The sequence below is a fragment of the Lagopus leucura genome, unplaced genomic scaffold (assembly GCF_019238085.1).
Source record: "Lagopus leucura isolate 7727_CA_CO unplaced genomic scaffold, USGS_WTPT01 Super-Scaffold_100001, whole genome shotgun sequence".
NCBI classification, from domain to species: Eukaryota; Metazoa; Chordata; class Aves; order Galliformes; family Phasianidae; genus Lagopus; species Lagopus leucura.
Window position 1 is genome coordinate 35,171,447 of NW_024962262.1, and position 23,656 is coordinate 35,195,102.

A 23,656-nucleotide genomic window follows, 5' to 3' on the forward strand; every position below is an offset into this window, starting at 1 on the left:
AAAGTTGATGTGAACGAGCTGAATGTGAACTGATATTATATTTGTTTTGTCAGGTCAGTGATTTAAAAAGTGCCTTTGTGAAGTCACTTTTATGAGAGAGGACTGCTACGCCTGTGTTTTCAAAATACTGTCTTTGCCAGCTAGACGTTGCCTTGACCTTACCTGTGGTGGAAGATACCTCAACTGTCTTGATTTGCCAATTAATTGATGGGAAACTGAACTCACCGTAAAAGCAGGAAGAAGGAATTATTATTACTGGGACATGAACAAATGAATGCATTGCTTTTCTTGTGTAATCAGTACCAGCAAGCAACCTGCGGCGAACTAATATTCCATCCAAGAGTGCCATTGCAGTGAAGGACGTGTGCTTGTAACCGGTGCATCAGTGATACAATCAGCAGACCCACACATTTTACAGACAGAAATGCTCCTGAGCATGATCTTCTTCAGCCAAAAGTCTACAAGTGGGACTTAATGATTGATGAATGACTGCTCGCCGATAAACTTTCTCAGTTTATTCAGTGTTGTGTGACTTGGACATCATTAATTGTCCACTTTTAAAAAAACAAAAAACTTTCAATTGGAATTATTTTTTTCCTGGTGTTTTGTTTTGTTGTTTATTTTTCCTTCGTCAGTAACTTTGGAAATTTCTTTGGCGTAATTCGCTTGACGGGGAAGTTCTACACAAATTCTGCATCAGCCTTTCAACATGGCTTTGAATGTTGCTCCTGTACGAGATACAAAATGGCTAACGTTAGAAGTGTGCAGACAGTTTCAGAGGGGAACTTGTTCACGCTCTGATGAAGAATGCAAATTTGCACATCCCCCTAAAAGTTGCCAGGTTGAAAATGGAAGAGTTATTGCCTGCTTTGATTCCTTAAAGGTAAGGAAGAAAATTGCATGTGCAATGTAGTTGCTGATATATTGTATTGTAAGCAAAAATTGAAATTGAATTACAGCTAATCAGAAGGTAATTTTGTGGCTTGTTCTTGGTAAGATGTATGTTAATACAAGTGTTACTTGTCTTAACTTTTGTTTATTGAAGCTCTGAAAAGCTTTCTTTCTAAGGTTTTTTCTTTTCCAGTGTCAATATGTTGTTTACTGAAATGTCATATGACTGTGGGATACAGGATTGCTTTCAGCTGGTGTGACAACTGTAGTTACATTTTATAAATTACCATTGTTCCACTGCAAATGAAAATACATGATGGCAGACTACTGGGCCATTGTCAGAGTGCTAGTGAGTCAAATGTTATTTAAAAAAAGTACATTTTCATTTAAACCAATAAAAGTAAGAAAAGTCTATCCACTGCTCCAATTTTGACACGGCAGATTGTTTACCCTAGTATTGTAGACTCCAAGATAAATGAATAGCGTTGCTCTTTATGTACATATTGTTAGTATAGATAGCCATCTAAGTTTAGAACAGAGTGAAGGGATGCAGAGTGCCTGCATTAGAAATAGTGTGGCCAGCAGGAGCAGGGAGGTGATCATCCCCCTGTACTCAGCACTGGTGAGGCCGCACCTCGAGTACTGCGTTCAGTTTTGGGCCCCTCACTACAGGAAAGATGTTGAGGCCCTGGAACGTGTCCAGAGACGGGCAAGGAAACTGGTGAGGGGTCTGGAGCACAAGTCTTATGAGGAGAGGCTGAGGGAGCTGGGATTGTTCAGTGTGGAGAAGAGGAGGCTCAGGGGAGACCTCACTGCACTCTACAACTTCCTGAAGGGCGGTTGTGGTGGAGAGGGGTTTGGCAACGAGCAGGACACGGGGTAATGGCCACAAGTTGTATCAGAGGAGGTTTAGGTTGGACATAAGGAAGAACTTTTTGTCTCAGAGGGTGGTCAGGCACTGCAATGGCTGCCCAGGGAGGTGGTGGAGTCGCCGTCCCTGGCAGTGTTCAAGAGGTGCCTGGATGAGGAGCTGCGAGATGTGGTTTAGTGCTTGTGGTAGCAATGGTGATGGGAGGATGGTTGGACTAGATGATCCTGTAGGTTCTTTCCAACCATGTGTTTCCATTATTCTATGATTTTCTCCTGTGGAGGAAATCTAGTACTTATACTGGTGGACCACGAGGTCTGTGTGACCTCCTAATGACATCACGCACGCTTCAGAAAGCTATTTTAAAAATTTTGCAAAAATATTTTGCTCTGCTGAAAAGACTGAATAAACCCATGGGATTTGAGGAGTACACGATGTTTTCTGTGAAGATGTGCTTGTATTCTCATGTAAACAGAAGAACAAAAAACATTTTTGTGTGTATAAATGATGATCAGGAAAAGTTACCCATTTGAAATTCTATTTTGAAAACTGGGGCAATTTGTCTTTCGGGCAATATGGGGGGAATATATTTTGGGGAATATATTGGTCTGCTTTTTAAATTCAGCTCTGTAAATCGGAATTTCAGTTACTTACTGAGAGCTCTTGCTATGGCAGTATCAGCGTGAATGAGAAGAAAGTTCCACGTTATTTGAAAACATTTGTTTAATTCCATTACACTTTTGAAAATTTTTAATTACAATACAAAATGCTCTACTACTCATCTCTTTTTCTGTGTGTGCTGATTTTTTTTTCCTCTTCTTTTGAAGACTCAGAAGAAGGTAACTTGGTGGAAGTGTTTGTGAGGGGTTTATGTTCTGTCTGTCCTGTAAACCAGAACAGCACCTTTGGAGTCATCACATCGAATGCTATTAATGACCTTAATCCCTGGATTACTGCACGATAAACTGCAGCAACGTCTTTGTAGATGTTCTAGTACGTTGGTCACTTGCCAGTGGGGTGATTTCTTCTTCTTAATGGATGGGCCAGCAAAAGGACAATAAGTAGCTTTCATAGAAAATAAGCAAGTCGGTGGAATTGTTTCAAATGCAACGTTTTACCCGTTGTAGAAGCTCAGGAAACAGTTCATAAGCTGCCAAAGAAGTTTAATTTAAAACTAAGGCTTTATTTGAGTGTTTGTTTGTTTATAGAACTGTAAGATTTTAAATTGGTCAGACCATAGCTTAATTCTTCATTTCTAACATCAAACCTGACTTTGTGTTTTATCCCTATAACCTTGGAAGCAGGGGATTAGTGTGAGAGGAGAATCATTCTTACACTCTTATGATTCCCTGACCAAATGAGTTATTAAACAACAGAAGACTTGGCCACAAGGCTAATCAGTGCCAAAGCAATAGTCTTAATTTCAGAGTTTAGAAGTATAACCCTAGTAGCTGTATAGATAAAAGCAAATCTGGGAAGAACTTCAATTGACCTAAAACTCAGTGCTCTGAGTGTGTATGCCCCTTCTTTCTCTGGAAGAAAAAGGAATTGATGTTATGAAGCTGCACTGGTTACAATGGGCTTTATTGCTTCTTCCATGACTGCCCTTGCTGGGCAGGAGGCCTGATGTGGGGCAAAGTGCTCTGTGTTCATCCTATAACAGTAGGGCTGGCAGGGCAAGAGGCTGCTGCTGCATCTTCAAAGCTAAAGCATGCTTGTGCTGCCTGCTTGCCTTGCCCTGACATTGCAGGGTGCCTGAGGCTCCAGCACCAGTTATTTGAGCTACAGGCTTTTGTGCTGGGATGATCACCACCCAAGAAATGGAACTTGTGTTGCAGCCAGATTTAATAATGCAGTGAGGGATTGCTGTGGATAACTTGCTGACAACCAGCATCGTTGCTCAATGGGAAGAAGTCCGAAACCATTTTAAAAACAAAGTCAAAGCAAACAAGCACTTTTTGTCCTTGTGCAGTAGGCACCAGCTCTGATGGGTTGGCACTTCCAAACCTGGCACTGGGGGCCAAAACTGAGGTGCCGTGCCCTGTCCTCTGCTCTGTAGCTCTGCTCCCCAGGCATCTGGCAGAAGGGAGCAGGCACCCATGCCTCCTGTGCTGTGTTTGTCAAGCTCATTTGATCAAATTGCCGGTAAAGATGGGATCAGAACGAAACGCCCAATTGCGGCCTGAAACCACAGAGGCAGAGGCTCAGGTTTCCTTCTGCTGACCGCTGCAAGCTGGCTGATAATGTCTGCGCAGCTCAGCATCAGTCAGAGCCCAACCTTCAATACATGGAGGGCTTTCAGGAATTGCTGAAACTGCATGGCTCGAGGCTGTATCAGCGAGTATCCCGAATCCGTTATCTGCATTATTCCAAAGGGTGTTTGTAAATTGATGCACGTATGGCAAGAATGTGTCCAGATAGCTCAGTTTGTTTGTACTGTTGGTGGAGAGGCTGCTGTTGTTAGCCACATAAATCTATCTGATGGCGCGGCTTCCTGAAATGCTGGCGTTGGTCATATGGCTTCAGAATAACTCTTTGGAATTCAACAGGCGGGATAACATTTTATGTAAATAAACAGTCCAGAGTTATAGATAAAATCAGAATTTAATTAAAAAAAAACAGAAGCTGTTTTCTTTACTGAACACTGAGCCATACTTTAATGCGGGCAATTATTTAGAATTTATTTGTATAATAGCCAGAGCTTTGGAGACTTAGCATATTTGCTGTCTTGGTTTGGTGCATCTGCTGTAAAAATAAATAACAGCGAGTAAGCTGAGTGTCTTTGGATAAGTATCTTCCTACCCAGAGAAGAAACAGGATTTTTTTAGTCTAAGATTGAGGTATATATTGCATTTATGTGGTGCCTTGCAGCTACAGCACCTCTATAAGAAATCAATCAGACACAAGATACAGCACCCAGGCTGTGGCTGTCCTTGAACCACAAATCATAACGGTCCACGTTCAGAGAAAGAACATGCACCCTCTGGATGTGTTCTCCCTTCTGGTTATCTGGGACAGGAGAGGGAGCAGTGTGGTGTCTGTGGGTGACAGCTGGATAAGATTGTTGAAGAACCTGGATGGAGCCACTGGACAGTTCAGCAGAAGACTACAGAGATGACAAGAGGGCTAGAGCACCTCTCCTGTGACAAGAGGCCAAGGAAGCCTGGGGGAGCTCAGCCTGGAGCGAAGGTTCAGGGGGGATCTTACCCATGCTTAGAAGTACCTGAAGAAAGGGTGCAAAGGCTACAGAGCCAGACTCTGTTCAGCAGTTCCCAGTGCCAGGACAAGAGGCCATGGGCACAAACTGCAGCCCAGGAGGCTCCCTATGAAAACGAGGAGCAGTGCTGTGCTGTGTAGGTGCCAGAGCACTGGCACAGGCTCCCTGCAGCTCTCCAGAAGCCACCTGGCCGTGGGCCTGGGCATCCTACTTTGGGTGGTGCTGCTGGAGCAGGCGGCCTTCTCACCTCAACAGTTCTGTGATTTTGTGACCAGAAGCATTTTCACTGTCTGCCTGTAGCCTTGTGATTGGTTAAAGGTAGTAAAAGCTGGTGTCAAGAGAGGAAATAATCGCAGCCAAGGGATGCTCAACTGGGCTGCACCACATCCTTCTTTGTGCTCGCATCGCTGTCTTGTGGTTGTGCAGTACACCAGGCTGGGAAATTGACTGTGGTTGAAATAAAGTTGTTGCAGTTGCTGCTGTCAGAAGGGACCAATTGTGGGTACCAGCAGAGCTCTGCTGCTTTTGCAGGAATCATGCCATGGCCTTAGGTCCAGGCTTCTGGAGTAATGGGATTGTATCAGAATCCAAGTTTTCCCAAATTAAAGGGATCTATTTGTAGGTCTGCTGGTTCCAAGTAAAGGGTCAACAGAATGTAGAGAACATTGTTTGCTTTTAACTCAGAAAGCATTTTTGACTCTGAAAACCTGTCCTAGTAATACTTGGCTTTAAACCCAGAAGAATTTGCAACAACCGCCCCTCGGACTGATTGCAGTTTTTCAGATCCAAAATGCTCACTGTCTAGGCTCTGAATATCCTTCATCTGTGAAATGCTCCAGGCTAGACAGAAATAGCTCAGGACTAATGAGCCTGGTTCAATTGCAGGCCAGAAACTTGCTGATGCCAGCTCCTGCCACATGGGCTTCTGAGATAGGGTTTGGCATTTTTTGTTTGGTTGAAGACAGAGCCTGGCCTGAACTACAGAGAGTACTTTGGGGGTTGTGCAGGGGATCGTTCCTGTTATTCCTGTAGGCACTGGTGCAGCAGTCAGTAGATAAGCACCCATTAACCCTTCACAGATAGTGTTGCCTCCAGCATCTGGGCTCCTTCCAGCAGGAGCCTTCACTGCTCTGCCAGCTAGTGCAGCACCTGAAATTGAACCAGGCAAGTGGCTCCCACTAGCTTAACATCCGGATGAAAGTGGCTCCCAGCTAATCCAGTTGCCTGTGGCTGACATGGATTAAGGCATATTTACATGACGAAGCCCAGAGCCTTTGCCAGTGGACAGGAAAGCAGCGAGCTACTGAAGAAGCTCTGCCAGTCAGAGCCTTGTCTGCTGCCTTAAACCATACTGAAGCCTTTCTGGGACTGTTGCTTCCCTTTGGATGCTGCAGTGATTTTGGGTCTTGTGATGAGGCCTATTTAAGGGGAAGTTTCAATTTCAGGAACTCCTCTGTTTGTGTTTTCATATTCTTGCTCAGTTCGAGCAGCTTAAATCTTCAAAAGTGAAGAACCTGGATATGTAACACTTCATATATCACATGCAGAGACCTCCAAGTTCAACATTGCAAGCAAGCAAACCTGTTTTAAAGACTTACTTGTCCTGCTAGTGGTAAAGAACAAAATCCTTTAAGAGGAATATTAATATATAATATAATCTCTAGGGACGAGAACATGCAGAACTGTGCTGTATTTAAAAAATAGTAATAATAAAACATTAAAATGAATAGTAATGCCTATGAGAGAAAGAGGGGAGAAGCTTGGCAGGTAAAAAAATGTTCATGTGCATTTCAGCAGGAGCAGACTCTTGTGTTCTCAGGCAAGTCTAGCTTTTAAATTACAGTCTGAATTCTCTTGACTCAGATTTATAACTTTTCTGCCAACTACTAGAAGGATACACTGTCTAAGCTACTATAGACAACAGAGGAGATATCTTAAAGATACTGTCACTGCAAATTTTATGGTGGCAACAAGAAAATGAAAGCACTTTTACGGCTAGAGTTGCATTTTTTTGTATTTTTTTCTAATCTATTTACTAGTGTCTAAATACATTGAGCTGTTCTATTTACTGAGCCAGCAGACTAGTGTGAACTGTTCATTTGCATTTTCATGAAAGCCTTTTAAGAACATGCCTATCTGGTCTCATTTGGCACTACAGAATAAAAGGTAATTGAACACTGTACACAGTAGACTGTTTACCAAGTTAAAAGGGTTCCAGGAAAAAAAGAAATTTTAGGACTATCTACTTTGTTGAAATATCTGAAACTGAAAAGAATCTGTGTAAGAAGGACTTGGCTTTATTTAGAAAAAGGAGGGAAAAAGTCTTTGTAAACTGAGCAGGCTGTCTGTAAGGGAGTGATCTCACAGTTAGGATGCACCAGCTAGCCATTTGCATTTATGCAATTCTTTTAGGGATCTCTAAATGCTTTATAAATGTTAAAGAATCGGGATCTTATCACACAGTGGGGTAGATGATACCTGTTCTCACTTTGCAGTTGAGGCAATCTGGACAGATTGTAGGTGCGTGCCATGGACACGAGTGACTGGCTGGTTTTGTCCGTACCAGAGAGCATGTAAATGAGCAGTCACAGTGTTTTAACTGGCACAATTAAAACTCACAGTTATGTGGTGTGACGCTGTTCAAAGACAAGGTGAGTTCAAGGGCTGTGCCTACAGCTGGTGGCAACAAGGGAAGAATGACTGAAATGAGCAAACTCATTTCTCCTGGGTGACAGCATCGTTTGTTCCTTTGGGGCCCGTGAATTCAGCCAGCTTTGCTGCACAGTGACCTAATTTCAGTTGGATGGAGTAAGTTTAGGATCTGGGCATGTGGAATTTGCAGCCTAAAACTGTTCAGGTGAGGATTCAGAACCCTGGTCCCCTCTCTTCATGCATTATCCATGTAAAAGGCAAAACAATGGGTTCAGTCGTGTCACTTCTTATTATGCTTTTTAAAAGTAAAACCACATGTGAACAAGTTACAGGTAGTCTGGCAGCACCTGGTAGAAGCTTTCCTGTCTCTGAATTGCAGAAAAGTGTGGGCATGAAGTGAAACTGTAAATCAAGGCCAGTTTTAGCTTACTGAGAAGTAACTGTGGGCTCCCTCCGTGTTCAGAATAGCCATGGCCACCTTGGGTCAGACCAAAGCCTTGTTTAGTGATGTGGAAGGGCCAGTAGTGTAAGTTTAAGAGGAGGCATACAAGCATGTAATGGCCTCCTGGAGTGCCCTTGTAGCTGCCATTGGTCTGCTGCTCAGGGACTTTGAGAGCCAGATACGATCTGCCTGTACTTAATACTTCTTGCTTAACATCTTTCCCCTGGATTTGTCCTGCTGTTTGTTGAACCACATATATCTTCAGCACACACAACATGCTGCAGCAAGGGCTTGCACAACTTCATTACGCAGAGCTGCAGCAAATGATCTGCCGTTCATTGCAAACCTCTTGGTTTCATTTGATACCTCCTAGGTCTCATACTGCAGCAGCAGAAGAGAACTTGCTAGGAATTATCCTCAGGATAAATCTGTTTTATTTTTTTTCCTCTAGCTTCCCTCTGGAGAGGGTATGCATCTCTAAAGTGAATTCAAAGGTAGTATTTTGAGAGTAAATACGTAACTTAAAATCTTGCCCCTGAAAATACAGTTGCAAAGACCCTGCTTTTTTTTTTTTTTTTTAGGCTTGTGGCTCAAGATAAAGTTCAGATTTTGCATCTGATTATGTTGCTGTTTTTCCTGAGAATGTAGGTATAGCTTTGTGTTGCACCCTACCCACGTAACTGAGAGCTGCTGCTGAAAGAGATGGTTGCATCCAGTCCTATTTTCTGCCACACCTAACTGTGTTGTCTTTTTGTCTTTGTTCAAGTAATCAGTCATTCATCCACTTAACTTGTTAGAGATGATCCAAAGGAGAGGAAAAGAACTGCATTCAAATCTGGTGTAAATTAAGGTTCAGTGGAGTTTAAGAAAGGAAAATATCTTTTTGAAGGTACTCTATCTCTGTGTTCAGGTACTCACAGTTATTCCTGCCTTGTCAGTCATTGTTCTTATTTGTTTTCTGCAAAACCCTCTGTTTTTATACTCCAGTTTTAATTCCTTTACTCCTCCCAACACCTACAACTTCCTTGAAACCTTTTTTTTTTCTGTTTGCCTCCCTCCCCTACATTCACCTAGCTGTCTCCATGCAAGCTGTGCTGGCTTACCTAAAGGTATAGTCAAAAACCAACAAGTTGAAGCATTGTGCAGACACACTTAAAAACTCATGAACTTGGCTGGACAGTCATTCACTGCAGCATGGGCCCTGTCCTTCGCCGGATTTTGCCTCTTGAAGAAGAAGAAGGTTTCTCCTCTGCTTCAGAGCAAAGTCCAGAGGCACAGCCCTGCACTGTTGCCGCCCATGGCTAACACAGGACCTGTACAGGCTGAAGCCCAAGCCTGCATGACAGCAGCAGCACAGTGGCTAGAATGGAGGAAATCCTGACCTGTTACCGGCGCTTCTGGAGCGAGAGTTTTGCCCTCAAACTGGAGCTGTGAAAAACACAGAAGCTGAACCAGTTCCCTGTGTAGGCAGTGTTGTCTTGTAGAAAGAACAGGTGTTTCCTTCGGGCCTTGTTTTGTTTCTTTGTTTGTCTCTCATAGCAACAGTACTGTGAGCGTGAAGTTATCCAGACCATCACTATTACCCTGTGTTACCAGCAGAGCTGCTGAAGTCCAGCACTTTGCTTTAATTTGATATCAGTTGATATCAACCCAGTTGGGCTGTTTGATAACTGAGCTACCCAGACCCTCATTTGCTCTGAGGGTGTGGGAACTTCCCTGGTCATCATTGAGCTTTGCTGTGATCAGAGCAGAAGCCTTTTGTATCTGGGAGACCAGTTGCAACAGCTTGTGCCTCCTTGGGCCTGTTTTTGCCACCCGCATGAGCTAGTGAGTGTTTACTGGCAGCTTTCACTGTGGTAGAACTTGCTGAGCAGGTCCTATGGCCTGGGGAGGAGAATGAGCAACAGAAACAATAAAGGTTGAAGGAAAAGGCAGTTAAAGAACAGTAGCTGAAGGATGTAGTACAAATATATCTTCTTGTTCAGTGAATCACGTTTTCCTGAGGGACCCACATTACTCTCTTCGTAATTCCTGGTTGCTGACCGTGCTGGCTTGAGTTAATTCCTGGAGCTTGCTTTTTCTGGAAGCCCCAGCAAAGGCTGACAAAGAATATGTCCAGGTAGTTTGCCATACCCGTTTATCTCAGGCACAGCTGCCATTCAGTTTTCAATCTCAGCCTGCATGACCAGGAGCAAGTAGGCAGACTGGTAAGAGCTGCAGGAAACATTGTGTGGAAGGGCAGATGTTCTTCAGATTCTCATGCTCTTGGGGGTCCTTCATATACCCACTAATTCTCCGTGCAGTTATTGTTGCTGCACCAACCCGTGCTCCCCTAAGCTTTATAATAACTGGTCTGTGGGTGTAGTGAAGGCATAATTCAATCAGTCTCTGACTCATCCCATCACTAGGATTTTGAACACAAGAGCAATTGCTCGCTGCCCACTCCTCCCCCACACTCCTTATTAACTCAGGTCACTGTTCCTGCAGGCTTGCTCTCTCCAGGTCTTCCCACCTACTCTCTCTTTTTTTTTTTTTTTCTCTTGGCCCACAGAATGCAGCTTTCTCTCAGCTCAGGAGTCAGCTGTTCTTCCCAAGCTGTTACACTTGGAGTGCTTTATCAATACAAAATACAGGGTTGTGGTCAGATGCGGGGAGCTTCCTGATGTAAAAGCCTGGTAGACCTATGTTCCTGTTAAAGACTTCCACAAGACTGGAAAGATAAGTTTAATAGCAAAAGATTGGACAAAACTATTTATCTCCAAGTCCACTTGACAGCCATCCCTCTCTCCTAACTCACATCTCACACAAAGACTGGCACCTTGCTTCTGAGGAGGTGGATTGCATTGGAAACCCACTGCAAAAAAAAAAAGGAAAGCTGTTATCATTTTAGAGATGTTGGAACTTAGTGTTGAAAGGCTGGTGTGAGGCATCAGTCCCACAACTGAAATTCAAGAGGAAATCATGTGTGACTGTTTTTTTCCACAACAATATGTTGTTTCTGGTGGCTGAGAGCATATTGTGACACCTGGGATTAGATTCCTGCAAGGTCTTGGCCAAAGCAAGGAAAAAAATAGTAATGGTGAAAAAAAAACCAGTCGTCTCATCTACTTTGTCCATGAGCCATAGGGCAAGGTGTTATGAACAATTTTCTCAAAGTCTGAAGGCCCCAGTGCTTAAAAAGGCAAATCATTGAGCAGTGAAGGAAGTAGATGTCCAGTGGAAAACAGTATGGATGTGTGACAGAGGTAGCTGCATCAGTGAAGCACCGATGACTTAACGTGCCAGTGGGGCCATCCTGCTTCGTGTTGGCAGCTGTGAACCTACAAGCTCAAGCATTGCTATACACCAGTATCCTGTGCAGTGCCATGCTACTAACTGAAAGATGGCTTTGTAGCATCACTGTATTGGAGTTACACCCTTTTTCATGAGGCATTCCAACTTTTCAGTCCTTACTTCCCCTCAGATTCAATTGGTTTTAATGAGAGGGAATCCATGTGCTCTGTCCTTGCAGCTGGATGGATGGCTTGGGCTAGCAGCCCATCAGCTCTGCTGCTTCTACCTCACTTCCATGTGCCATAGGATAGACAGTTTCTGAACTCTGTAAAACACTAATTTATTTACTTTTATTTGAAATTCAGCTGGGGCCTTGAGTTGAGCATTCTACAAGGATGCTTCTCTTAATAGGTTCATGTACCATTTTATGTGTTGTCTTACTGTCTGGTGGTAACTGTGTAGATAAGTAATAGCCAAAAGAACTGCTTGGCTAAGCTGTGAATGAAGCTGCTAGGACCTCTTCTGTTGGTTCAAAGCGAGCCAAAAATGAAAATCCAGCATGTCAGACGCTAGACTAAGCCACAGTGGCTGCTCTTGAACGGTTCCACCAGCACCCACCCTCAGCCAAGTAAATGATTTCACATAAGCAGCTTTCCTAGCCAGATGTGAATTTTTAGAGACATTTAATGCCCTTTATTCTAAGATCCCTTTCTAGATCAGGCCATCACTATAAAATTAATGTATACTTATTTGCAATGGAAAGGACTAGATCTTTGGGTTTGGTTTTTGGCCACAACAGGGGAACCTCATGCTATTTGAGATGCCCTAGAGTGTTCTTGATGGCTTTCCAGTGACATGTCAGAAGAGTGTGTCATATCTGTTGGCACTGCGCAGAAGTCTGGAATGTCTCAGTGTGCTCCAAATGGTTCTGCTGACTTCTCTATGGCAACTGACTGAAACCCTTCTCAGGAGGCAGCATTAGCTGCTCTACTAACTTGAGATTGTGATGCTGATTGCCTTGAGTAAAAAGACATAAATGGGAAATGCTGGGAAATGGTTTTAAGTTGAGGGAGGGAAGATTTAGGTTGGATGTCAGAGGGAAGGTCTTTACAGAGAGTGGTGAGGTGCTGGAACAGGCTGCCCAGAGAGGTTGTGGATGCCCCGTCCCTGGAGGTGTTCAAGGCCAGGTTGGATGGGGCCCCGGGCAGCCTGGTCTAGTATTAAATGGGGAGGTTGGTGGCCCTGCATGTGGCAGGGAGGTTGGAGATTCACGATCCTTGAGGTCCCTTCCAACCATGGCCATTCTGTGATTCTGTGATGTACAGTGCATTTGTCTCAGTGGTGACCTGGCTGAAAGGAAAATTGGGATATAGGCTAAGGCCAGAAAAAAAATGTGTTCTGTAGCAGAATGTTGGCAGGCAAAGCAAGCATGGGAGGAAAAATTTCAGCACGTACTTACAGTTCACCATTAGTAATGTTATCAGCTAATTTAAACTCATTAACTTGAAATAAATGCAACCCATGTAACTAGTCTCTTCTGCTATCTGTGACAAGAAGGAAAATCTTTCTAGGCATAGGGATGTTATGACAGTGAACTCAGTCCATTTAAAAATAAGATGGGCAATCTTTTGCAAATTTAAATCGACTTCTCCTTAATGAAGATTTTAAAACTAGAAATTAACTAGGACATGGTCTACGCGTTTGAAAAACCAAGAAAGTTTGAAAAACCAAACTCTACTCCCTGGGAGCATAATTCTCCATCACTTCACATTTATCACAGATGTGACCATGTGTCAAGTACCATCAGATGTAGCAACACATAGCTGACTTGTAATATAAAACAAAGAGAAACTATTTGCTTTACGAAGACTATGTTAGTGACAATTTTCCTAAGTTAGCGGATTTGATAGTGTCACAAAAATGCTTACTGCTCCCTAAAATGCATCTTACCTTTGTGCTTCCTAGTGCTAGTCAATATGAGTGTGCCAGTGTTACTAGAAATGAAGACATGGGATTTGCATGTGCAGAGATTGAGGTATGCGGATATAGATATGGAGATGCAGCATCTGTGTGCATCTGTAAAGGTCAGTATTTGTATGAAGGTGATTTTGTGGTGTGTATTGAACGTGTTTATGCTCTGAAGTTCCAGCCTGCAACAGTCTACAGTATAAATCAATACAAACATTAATTTGCTGCAAAGCACTCATTACTTCACTGAGAGCAGCATTGGCTGATTAGTATGCATGAACCGGTCTGTGTTAGAAGTGCAGGGAAACTCTGCGGTTCCCTTTCTTTAATTGAACCTTCTGGCTATAATTGTTTGTAGCCTGGATTCTTGAGGAAATGAGGCTTATGCGATCAAACTGCCCCTCTTTCCCTCCTCCCCCTTCACTTTTGAACCCACTGGCCAAATTCAGCCAAGTTTGACAAAGAGATTGTAGTCTCAAGGATAATTAAGTTCCTACGAGTTTTGTGAAAATAAGGAGCCAAAAAGAAAGGGGGAGAAAGAGAGAGAGACTTACAGACCCTCCCAAATGAAAGAAAAGGTGTTGGTTGGAGCTTACTTCTTGTTCCCAGAGAGTACAGGAGACTCTTAAAACTCAGTTAACCACATGGAAGTCAGGTTGGGGATTTGCCATCAAACGTGTAAAATCCCCACCTTGGTTTGTCCCAGTGCTCACAGAGCTGTCTGTTTAAATACAGTCTTTTTACTGGGAAGCAGCTGCATGGAGTCCTCTGCAACAGCTTCTAATCTTTAGCCTCAACTTACTTTTCAAGTGTAGTTCTCATGGTATTTTCCTTCCTTGACCTTTTCAAATATCAGATTTATCTTATTGAGTCATTGGGACTTGCCATTACTTCTTATTCTTCAGCAAGAAGGAAATTTCCATTAGCAATACAGACTTAGGTCTCATTTTAGATGGGTATACAAGGCAACAAGAGGATCCCTGGTGGTAGGTGGGGGTCAGCATCAACGCCCCTTTCTGAAGCTGGCTAGTGTGCAGGAACAACAAATTTGTAAAAGGCAGCAAGAGAAAGCAAAATAAGGTGCAGCTCTATAGACTTCGTGGTTAGAGCTTTTCTGGAAGGAGGGGGGTTTGAAGTGACCATCTCTACTGCTTGATTTCTTTGTGCAGCTTTACTTCAGGCAACCACTGGATGCAGAAAGAATGAAATGTCCTGGGAGCAGAGGTAGCAGTTCTTCATAGAAGTACCGTATGCCATTTGGTCCTGAGCACTTTACATCTCATTTTTAGATCTCCACACCTTTTCCTGTGTCCCAGAGCAGGAATAGGCTGGTCTTTGGCATTACTTAGGGCTGGCCTAGGAACTATTTGTGTGTCTTTTTTCTTCCCTCAAACTTGGTATTTTTGCGGTACAGCTAAGTGCTTACTGTTCCATGCACAGATGGTCTTTTAAACAAGTACTATTATAAAAAATACATTTAGCCAGCTTTCCCTGAAGCACCAACAATGCTATAAGCAGGTTTTCCTTTATTGGATATTTCAGCATGCCAGCTGTTACGATATATGTAATGTGTTTAATGAGCAAGGGAGTTTATTATTAGTTATTTGAATATGGCTCTTCTTTCTATGTAGTTATTTTTCTTTCAACCCTGGATGTTGCAAAAAGGTCTGCTGTGATCTGAGTCAATAGTATCATGGTGTGCTTTGATTTGGTGATGCACATGAAAATGGGGGGTGCGAAAATAGGCAGCAGGTTTGTTATGTGAAATGAGAAATGCTGTCATTACCTAATTAGGTAGCAAGTTAATTCATACAATATATGTGTCCAGATTCTGTTTAGTGTGTTTACTTATTGATATAGACTTGGAAATATCAAATGGAAAGGTAGTGCAGTAAGTTAATAAATACGTTGCTTCTTCAGAGGCCATAGAGAATTGATGGTAAATTGATTTTTAGCTCAGTTCAACAGAAGTTAATTAAGTGATATACCTAGCATTTTTTGTCGATCCCAGCGTGCTTGTGATTGCAGACAGCTATATCACCTGAGATGAGATCTGAACAGAGCAGCCCAGAGGAGGAGAGTGACATGGCCAAAGCAGCTCTGCCCCAGCTTAGGCTGTGCTGAGCCCTAACGTCGGTTTGATGCATCGCTCTGTGTGGCATGAGGGTACATAGAGGGGACAACACCTTGTGCAAAACACTGCTGATTTTTCAGCAGCATTTGTAAGAATAACAGAAGTACGTAGAAAGGGGAAAGCTGCCTGTAGGACTGTGTGCTGCTGTTGCATGAGGAGTGAAAGAACTTTCCCCTAAAGTATGTGCTTTTTGTTATGAGGGTAAGAACTAGCAGACATGGGGAGCACAGGAATGCTGAAGTTGAGAGTATATTGTGATGCTACTGCATGTTCTTTGGTTCAGGTACTTAATTCAACCCACTGGGAAATCAGCATCATGCAGAATAAAAATTTGTTGTTTAGATAAAGAAAAATTAAAATAGACCTGAAATGATTTGAAGGCAGGGCTGAAGCTTTCTGTTATGGTATCTGCAGGATCACTATAAAAACTGATTGCTTTGATATGTACTTTCATATGACTTTGCATTTTTATGTGCATACTGAATGCAGTTAAGACCCTGGTTTAAATAGATATCCATAATTTATCAGTATAATTGCAGTAACTTTAACATTTTATTTGATTATAATTTCCTAAAGTGATTTCTTCTTGTTTTCTTTACACGGCAGCATTTGTCTGGTGATGCATTGCAGACCTCTGTTAATGTCTGTGTAAAATTTACAGTATTTTTAAAGCATTTTCTTAGTTTCAGATCTGCTGTTGGTATGGCCATGTTTTGCACTGATCTTAAACTTAGTGAGTGAGGAATCAGAATCTTTTTAAGATATGGATCTTTATGTTTAAGCAAATGTCTGTGTCCAGAATATTTGTCTGCCTTTTTTGAGCTGGGGTAGGGACAGTCTTGGATCTGCAGTTTACAGAGACGACTCACTTCATAGCAGATCTCTTCTGGATAGCAGATAACCTTGGGAATTATGTTTCTTTAAATGTCAGCTTTTGACATGTTGTGCTGCTGTTTGACGCAAATCGTTTAATACCTTCATGCCTTTGTTTTCCCTTTTGTAAAAGAGATGTAGCTCTGTTGATTTTTTTACTTACCTCTTTGGCTTTTAGAAGTAGAAACCGTTCAAGGTTAAAAGGGAGTGATAACAATAATGGACATAGCTGGAAAAAAACCACAGACTTTTTTGTTCACAGAAGAGGCATTGTAAGTACAAAGTTATAAATAGTTACAAGTCTTGGAAATACAGATCACACCCGTCAGTACTCATGGGTGAAACTATAACATTTTGAAATATCTAGGAGTGGCTATGTCTGTAGTGCATCTTACTGGTCACATGGGAGTCTGTGGATGTGTCAAACACCTAGATAGATAGATATATACACACGTATACAGAACATCTAACATGTTCTGTGCGTTAGAGTTGGTAGATCTAGAATGCACGTCACTCCTGCTGCACAAAAGCAGTTTACCTGTGGGTTCCTGACACTAAATTAGTTTGAAGCAATAGAATTAAGAGGAAGTAAGAGCTTTGGTGGTTGCTTCTCCAGCTTAGAGAAGGGACCTTTGTCTACCTCTAGGAATGTGGTAGTTGAAATGGAGGTTGGGATGCTGATGTTGATGGAGAATATTCCCTAGACATAGTACCTAAGGTGTCTCCCTTCTGAGTTGTTGACCTGGGCGTTTAGATGCAGGCTTCCCAAAATGGAGGCAGGCAGCCTGCGGAGCCTCTGATGTGAGAGGCATTGCCCAGCAGCCCCATAGCCACACTAACAGCCTGGTGCTGCACAAATGACCATGTAGCCCGACTTGCTCTGCAGGAGGTTCCCATAAAGGAGCTGTTTCCAGCTTTTTTAAAAGCATTGCAAGCCAGAGATTCTCAAAACCTGTCAAGCATTCTGTATTTTTGTTTTCATATTAGGGTATCTACTGAAGCTTGATGTAATCTTGTCTTAGCATCTGAGTGGAGAATTGTAATCCTTTGTTGAGGTTTCCTATAGCTGTAAATTCTATTATTTGAAAGACAGAAAGTAACAACTGAGTGGGTTCCTTCCTTGCCATTTTTAATCTTTATCTCCAATGTAGCTTTTCAGTGTGAAATCAGAGGCTCAAAAAACCATTAATGTGGATAGTTTATTTATATTTTTAGTAGATATCAACTACTGTGATATAACATTCAGTTTACCTGGCCTCACCTGCTTCTCAGCCAGGGTTTTCCCGTAAGCAACCGGGTAAAGTGTTTCATGACCGGCGCTTTGCTTAACTCTATTGAGCAAGGGCTCCTGCTTCTGGATCCCTGGCACCACTCCTACAAATACTTACTGTATTAATGACAGGTTGGAAATATGGTTTTGAGGGAGCTGTGTAAATCAGACCTTCCTGTGCCATTTGTTATTGCAACCATGTTGCCTCTTCAGTAATCAGTCACTGATTTCCATCCTAAAAATGAGTGGGGGGTTTGGAAGGCGTTTTTCTGCTTCCATCACAAGATTTTCCTATAACTTCTCTACTCAGTATACCACCTTCTCTTTTCCGGTGTGGATTTATTTACTCCTGTATTAACCTCTGTTTAATTGAATGCTACTGTTATTTTGTAGCTTAAGCAATTGCATTGCTCCTTCCCATTATCCCTGCCATCATCCCAGCTCCTCCGAGGACATTCACTGCAGACAGTCAAATCCCTCCTCAGACCTTGTTTTACTAAGCCAAAAAACCGCTATGCTCTATTTCTCCGCTTGTAAGACAGTCTTCCCTTTCCTTGAGTCACCTTGGCAGCCCTTGCCTCTGCCTGCTCCAGACCAAATCCATCTTTTTTGAATGCTGGTGGTCAGAAGCACACACAGCACTGCAAGCAGAGAATCACCATGAGAGAAAAAGTCATCGTCACATTTCGTTAGCTTAGCTGGAGCTTCTGAAAAACACAGATGTGGTGTCCCGGACAGATGAAGCTTAACAGTGTAATCAAAGCAGTTGCTTTCTGCATCTGTGACTTTATAGCCCCTCCAGCCTGTGTCTCCACAGATGACTTCTCCTGGGACTGATTGTGTGTCCCACTAAGCCTGTAATAAACTTCCAGTTGATTTCATGGGGCATTTCACTGTCCCCACATTTTCTGCACCTTTGTAAACTCAGCCCAATTGACATGTTTCTAGCATGCAGACTAAATCATAGAATCACAGAATGGCCCGGGTTGGAAGGGACCTTAAGAATCATGAATCTCCAACCCCCTTGCCATAGGCAGGGCCACCAACCTCCCCATTTAATACTAGACCAGACCATGGTTGTTCCACTACCTGTGGAATTAAGTGGAACAGACTTCCCCTCCAGCTGATGCACATACTTCATGGAGCACTTTTAAAAGAGAAAATCCATTCATTTAAGTAGCTTGAGAGCTCTCAGCTGTGATATCACGATGTAAATGCCTACCTGTACATTTCTGCAAGGACCGTTTCCCAAGAGAAAAGCCATTAACACTCATAGTCAAAGGTTCTCAAAAAGTCTGGTCACTGAGGTGCACCAATATGTGCATACACTGTCTCTGTGAACATCAAGTGAGATTCTGCTTTTCTCTTGCTCCTGTGGGCAAAAAGGGAAGGAAAGGGAAATCATAAAATTTATCTTCTGTTCAATTATCTTTTTATTTTGAAAGGAATGCTTCATGCTTTTGCACAGGGTGTGTGTGTCAGACTTTGTTTTCTTTAGGTTTTTTCTCCCTCTTCTGTCAAAATTCCACCTCTGTTTTCCATCAAGGATATGTGAAAAATATTTTCAATATATATCATTAAATGGTTTCCTTGTTCTTACACTACTCCCTAGGCATCCACTGCTGACTGCTTTTGGAAACAGGATACTGGCTGGATGGACCTTGGTCTAACACAGTGCAGCTGTTTTTATTTTCTTAAACGCTGAATCATTTGTCAGAAAAAGTGATTTTTATTTATTTACTTACATGCAGCTGCGGGGGCTCTCAAGAATTGGAGTCTGCAATTTGTTCTTGAGAATACAAAAGGCAGATTCAGAGGTGTACAACAGCTCATCTAGGTAATTACCCAAGTGTTTCTAATTGTAGCCTTCTGCAGAGTGCAGTCAGTCACCGTGTGTTGCAGTGAAATGTGCAACTTGCAGAAAGCCTGTGTGCTTGAGAACAGCCAGAGGACTCCAGCAGCAGGAATGGAGGGAAATGTCCCAGGTCATACTGCAGAGGGAGAGGTACCAGATGGGAACAAAATCTGCCCGAGACTTGGTAGCTGTTGTTGCCACTGCTCAGGAAAGCAAATAGGGGAGAACTGGGGAGGTTTCCAAAATCCATAAATATCCTAAACTCTGGATGTTAAATGTTTTAGTAGACAGTCAGCAAAACTTTAAGAGACCATCTATAACTCTTCATACATTCTTCCTAAAATTTCTGTATTTTTACTGTAATTGACGCCAATCCGTGACTATTTTATTCCTTTTAATATGTAACGTAATAAAAAATTACCATATTGCTTTTGTTGCTGTTTTTCTAAGGTGTAGACACAGAAATATGGAATCTCTTACCTTATAATGCCTTTGTTGTTGTTGTTGTTCTACTTAAAGTGCCCCTGAAGTTGTGCTGTAGTGTGTTGCAGAAAGCCCAGACACTGGACTTTGGAAGATGGTCTTACACTGTTCAATTTGCACTGAGGTCTTTTGTGATTCCAGAACATTCATCTTCTCTATCTGCTTATTTGGCCACATGTTTTCTTGGGATTAGGATTTGAATTCACAGAATTTTCAACCAAATTCTACATCTGGACATCAGCTAGACTTTTAATTTACCTTTACTGTACTTCTAACCATTTAGTTATCAGAACTGATTATACAATTAAGCACAATGTCATCTGATTGAAATGCTTTCTCCACAGTTAGTGTTTTTCTCACACTGCTTTGTGAATTTTCACTTGGTTTACTGTGCACTCTCATTTATATTTTTAAAAGGAGCTGGAAAGTTTGGAAACCTTGACCCACATTTTTAAATTTAAAGTTAACTGGGCTTTGTTGACTTGTTGCTCAGGAGTTAAAGTTGGCGGAATATCTGTCCTAAATATTTTCTAGCAGTGGTACTTGGAACACCAGTTTTCCTTTTGCCAGTGATGGTGAACTAGCCAACAAGCAATATATATCTGACTCCACTCTCCTTGAGGGACTTTGATCTTAGGCTAGCATGTGTGTTTGCTTTAGCTTTAAACAGTGAAGAATTTAAACTTCTAGAACAGCTAAAGAGATGTATGAATGTTAGTATTTGCCCTTATTCTATTAGTGAATGTGAGCAAAAATAAAGATTGGATGCAGTTTGCTTTGTATATAAATTACCTTGGCAAATGGAAGATGATGTTTATCTGGAGAGCATTAAATAATAGGTCCTTATATGTAGCTAATTATTTGAACACACAAGCTCGGGCTGGCTCACCCCATGTTTTGTGGGATCTGCCAGTGTTAAGGTGGAGGGGATTGGGTTGAGTTGGGGTTTTTGCTATCTTTTCTATTAGGATCTTGGAGATGGGCGCTGGCAGCATCAATAATCTCACCCCTAATGATGCAGCTACTTTGAGAAGAGGAAATGGAAACTGGAGGTACTGGGTATTGCTGTAGAGTGGCAGCCAGTAGCTTAGGCTCTCATACGTCCCTTGTAGGCAACTGACTGCTTGGATCAGTGAGCCATGCTGTATACTTGGGCCATGCATAGGCACAGAGAAATGTCCTAAAATGAATTTCTCATTCCCAGACAGACAAATGCTTGATTACCCTTAGTCCTTTACCAGCATTAAGGATCTTATGGGGCTTTTTAGGCTATTGGAGAGCATGGATAACGATCACATTTCTGTCATAGCAAGGCTGTTGTTGTCCTCTTAGCTGCAGTCAGAGAGATAAGAAAAACACTTCATTATTAATCTAGGGTCTGGTGTTTGCATGAGTTTGCTTTTAATAGCAGTCATAAAAGGTAGATTAAAGCATCAGAGCTATGTTTTTAGAGGTCTTCATAGGTACATGATAAATTGGCAGACAGCTGTTTGATGGTATGAGACATGTTGTCTGCTACTCAAGTAACATAACATTTCCCGACTGCAGTCTAGCGCGGTTTGTATAGGATTCTGTTCTGATATCACTTGCTTCTCACAGCAAATTGAATATATTAAAATGTATCTGAGATTGTTCAGCTTTACTCTGAGAGACCTTCACTTTCTCATTAATTCTAGGAGTCCACGATGAGTTAACAACTCCCTAAGGCTTCTGTTTCTCAAGAGCCATATTTAATTACCTGGTGATTGGCCTTTATGTTGGGGTTTTGTTTGGTGAATGCGGAGAAGAATCCTTTGTATCAGCCTTCGTGGTGTTTTTGTATTGTTTCACTGTAGTCTCCAAACTGGTCATTCCACTTGTCAAACTGGGTTGGCTTTTGCAATCTCTTTTGTTGTGGGATTCTTCTTTGCCTCCCCAGTGCATTCCAGAAATGGTTTGCTTGCAGGCAATGCTATTTTTAAACTTGTTTCATTTCTGTTTGATGTTTGGGAAGGTTTTTTCGTAATTCTTACCTTTCCTTTGGCTTTGCTGTGATATGCTAATCAAATGTTCCTTAACTGGTTAAAACTGAATGCTTATTTGTTAAATGTAGCTGGCCAAGGAGGTCCTTCAGGCATGCATCCCCATGTTTTGCTGTCTCTGCTTTATTGTTCTCAGGATCACAGCATGGGAAAACTAAGAAAGTGTGGTCTACAGCATGGTGGGCGGCTGCGCATACGATGAACCTTTTATTGAGACCTTAGAACCTTTAAAATTTGGAATGTTTCTCCTTCTGAAGGCAGAGTTGACATTTAAAGCTAATTTGGCATTCTCTGTTCCCTGAAACTTTGAGTCTGGGACTAACACTGATGAGGAGAACTCAGATAAATACTGATAAAATGTGGGTTTTGGTGTGCGATGGTAAAGTGAAATACATTAAAAGACAAAGTGACATCTATTGGAGGAGACCGTTTTCTTTAAAAACATAAACAGTGTTGCTATATTCTTAATGTCAATTTAAAATTCATCAAAAGATATTTTACCCATTGGCAGTCTGTTCTTTTCTGCTGAAGGAGAATGGTGATTGGTTACTGTAGTCCACTTGCTGTAGGAAAGCAAGTTACCTCTAATGAGTCTGCTACAAAGTGTCTAAGTAGCTACAAAAACAAGCAGAGCTTAATAATTGTGAAGCTAGTGACAAGGTGCCTGGGATGCATCTCCAAAGCATCTCTTTGTCAAAGGTCACATCTGTAAAGGTGTGGAGACACTCATAAGAATCTTGCTTTACATATGTAGCTGCTCTGGCTACATATGAGGTCTGCTCTGAAAATAATGCTTCCTACTTTGTTATGTTGGCTCACAGTGTCAGAGGCAGATGTTGCTGGTACTGGAGCAATAGTACATTCCCATCCCATCCCCACCAATACCCCGTTACAGTTTTTTGCTGTGTGACAGATGGCAGTCTGACAGAGCGGCATCTGACATGGAAGTGCGTATGAAGCAAAGGGATGTCATTGAATTCCTCAGTGCAGAAAAAATGGCACCCACTGACATTCATCAATGCTTGCTGAACAGTTATGGAGCCCAACGAGTGGATGGGAGCACAGGAAGGCGGTGGGTGGTGCATTTCAGCTGTGGCAACAGAAACAGTGGGTCACCTCTGCTGGTGCAGATTTTGACAAGCGTGGCATACAAGTTCTTGTTCATTGCTGGCAAAAAAATGCACAGCTAATACTGTGACTGTTGAAAAAGGGTGTGTTGTCATTGAGACTTTGCTCTATCAAAGACTGTTATTGTGTTCTCTATCTGCTGTAGTTTCCATGGAAAGAAACAGAAGGCATTACTTTCAGAGTAAACTATGTATAATCCACACATTCTTTAGTATGTGACTTGCCTACAGATGAGATGAGTGCAGTCCTTCCAAACACCCACATCTTCTCTCTGTGTGCTTGCTATCAGTTTGTCAGCAGTTGGGAATAGAATTTTATTCTTTCTGTATGAATATGCTCCTTGTGGCTCATAGGTCTTCCAGAAGGTCCCTAATGAGTTTTAAGTTTCTATTCTGTGTTTGTGGATATCATGACACTTAGCTCTATAAATCAACTTACGTGTCATCACAGCTGGCTTGAAGATGTGAAAATATATGTGAAAGTTGATTTTTCTTTTTGCTTTCATTGTTTTATTACCGAGTACTGTAACATGAGAGTTTAATAGCCTGAGGAATAAGACTTTGTAGGCTGCCTTGTAAATG

The 23,656-nt window shown here is 42.1% G+C and overlaps 1 protein-coding gene across 13 annotated transcripts in view; it reads left to right on the forward strand.

Annotated features, from left to right (window-relative positions):
• Positions 1 to 23,656, forward strand: part of MBNL2 (muscleblind like splicing regulator 2) — a 104,466-nt gene that overhangs the window by 35,474 nt on the left and 45,336 nt on the right. For 11 of the 13 annotated variants that reach the window (XM_042868367.1, XM_042868371.1, XM_042868360.1 and 8 more), the window contains one exon: positions 54 to 883. The exons of 1 other annotated variant lie outside the window; for it this stretch is intronic. In XM_042868367.1, coding sequence (XP_042724301.1) covers positions 710 to 883 — 174 coding nt within the window. In that variant the 5' untranslated portion in view covers positions 54 to 709. Of the gene's footprint in view, positions 1 to 53; positions 884 to 13,336; positions 13,428 to 23,656 lie in introns of those variants that run through there. One more of the 13 variants, XM_042868370.1, reaches the window with a different exon arrangement.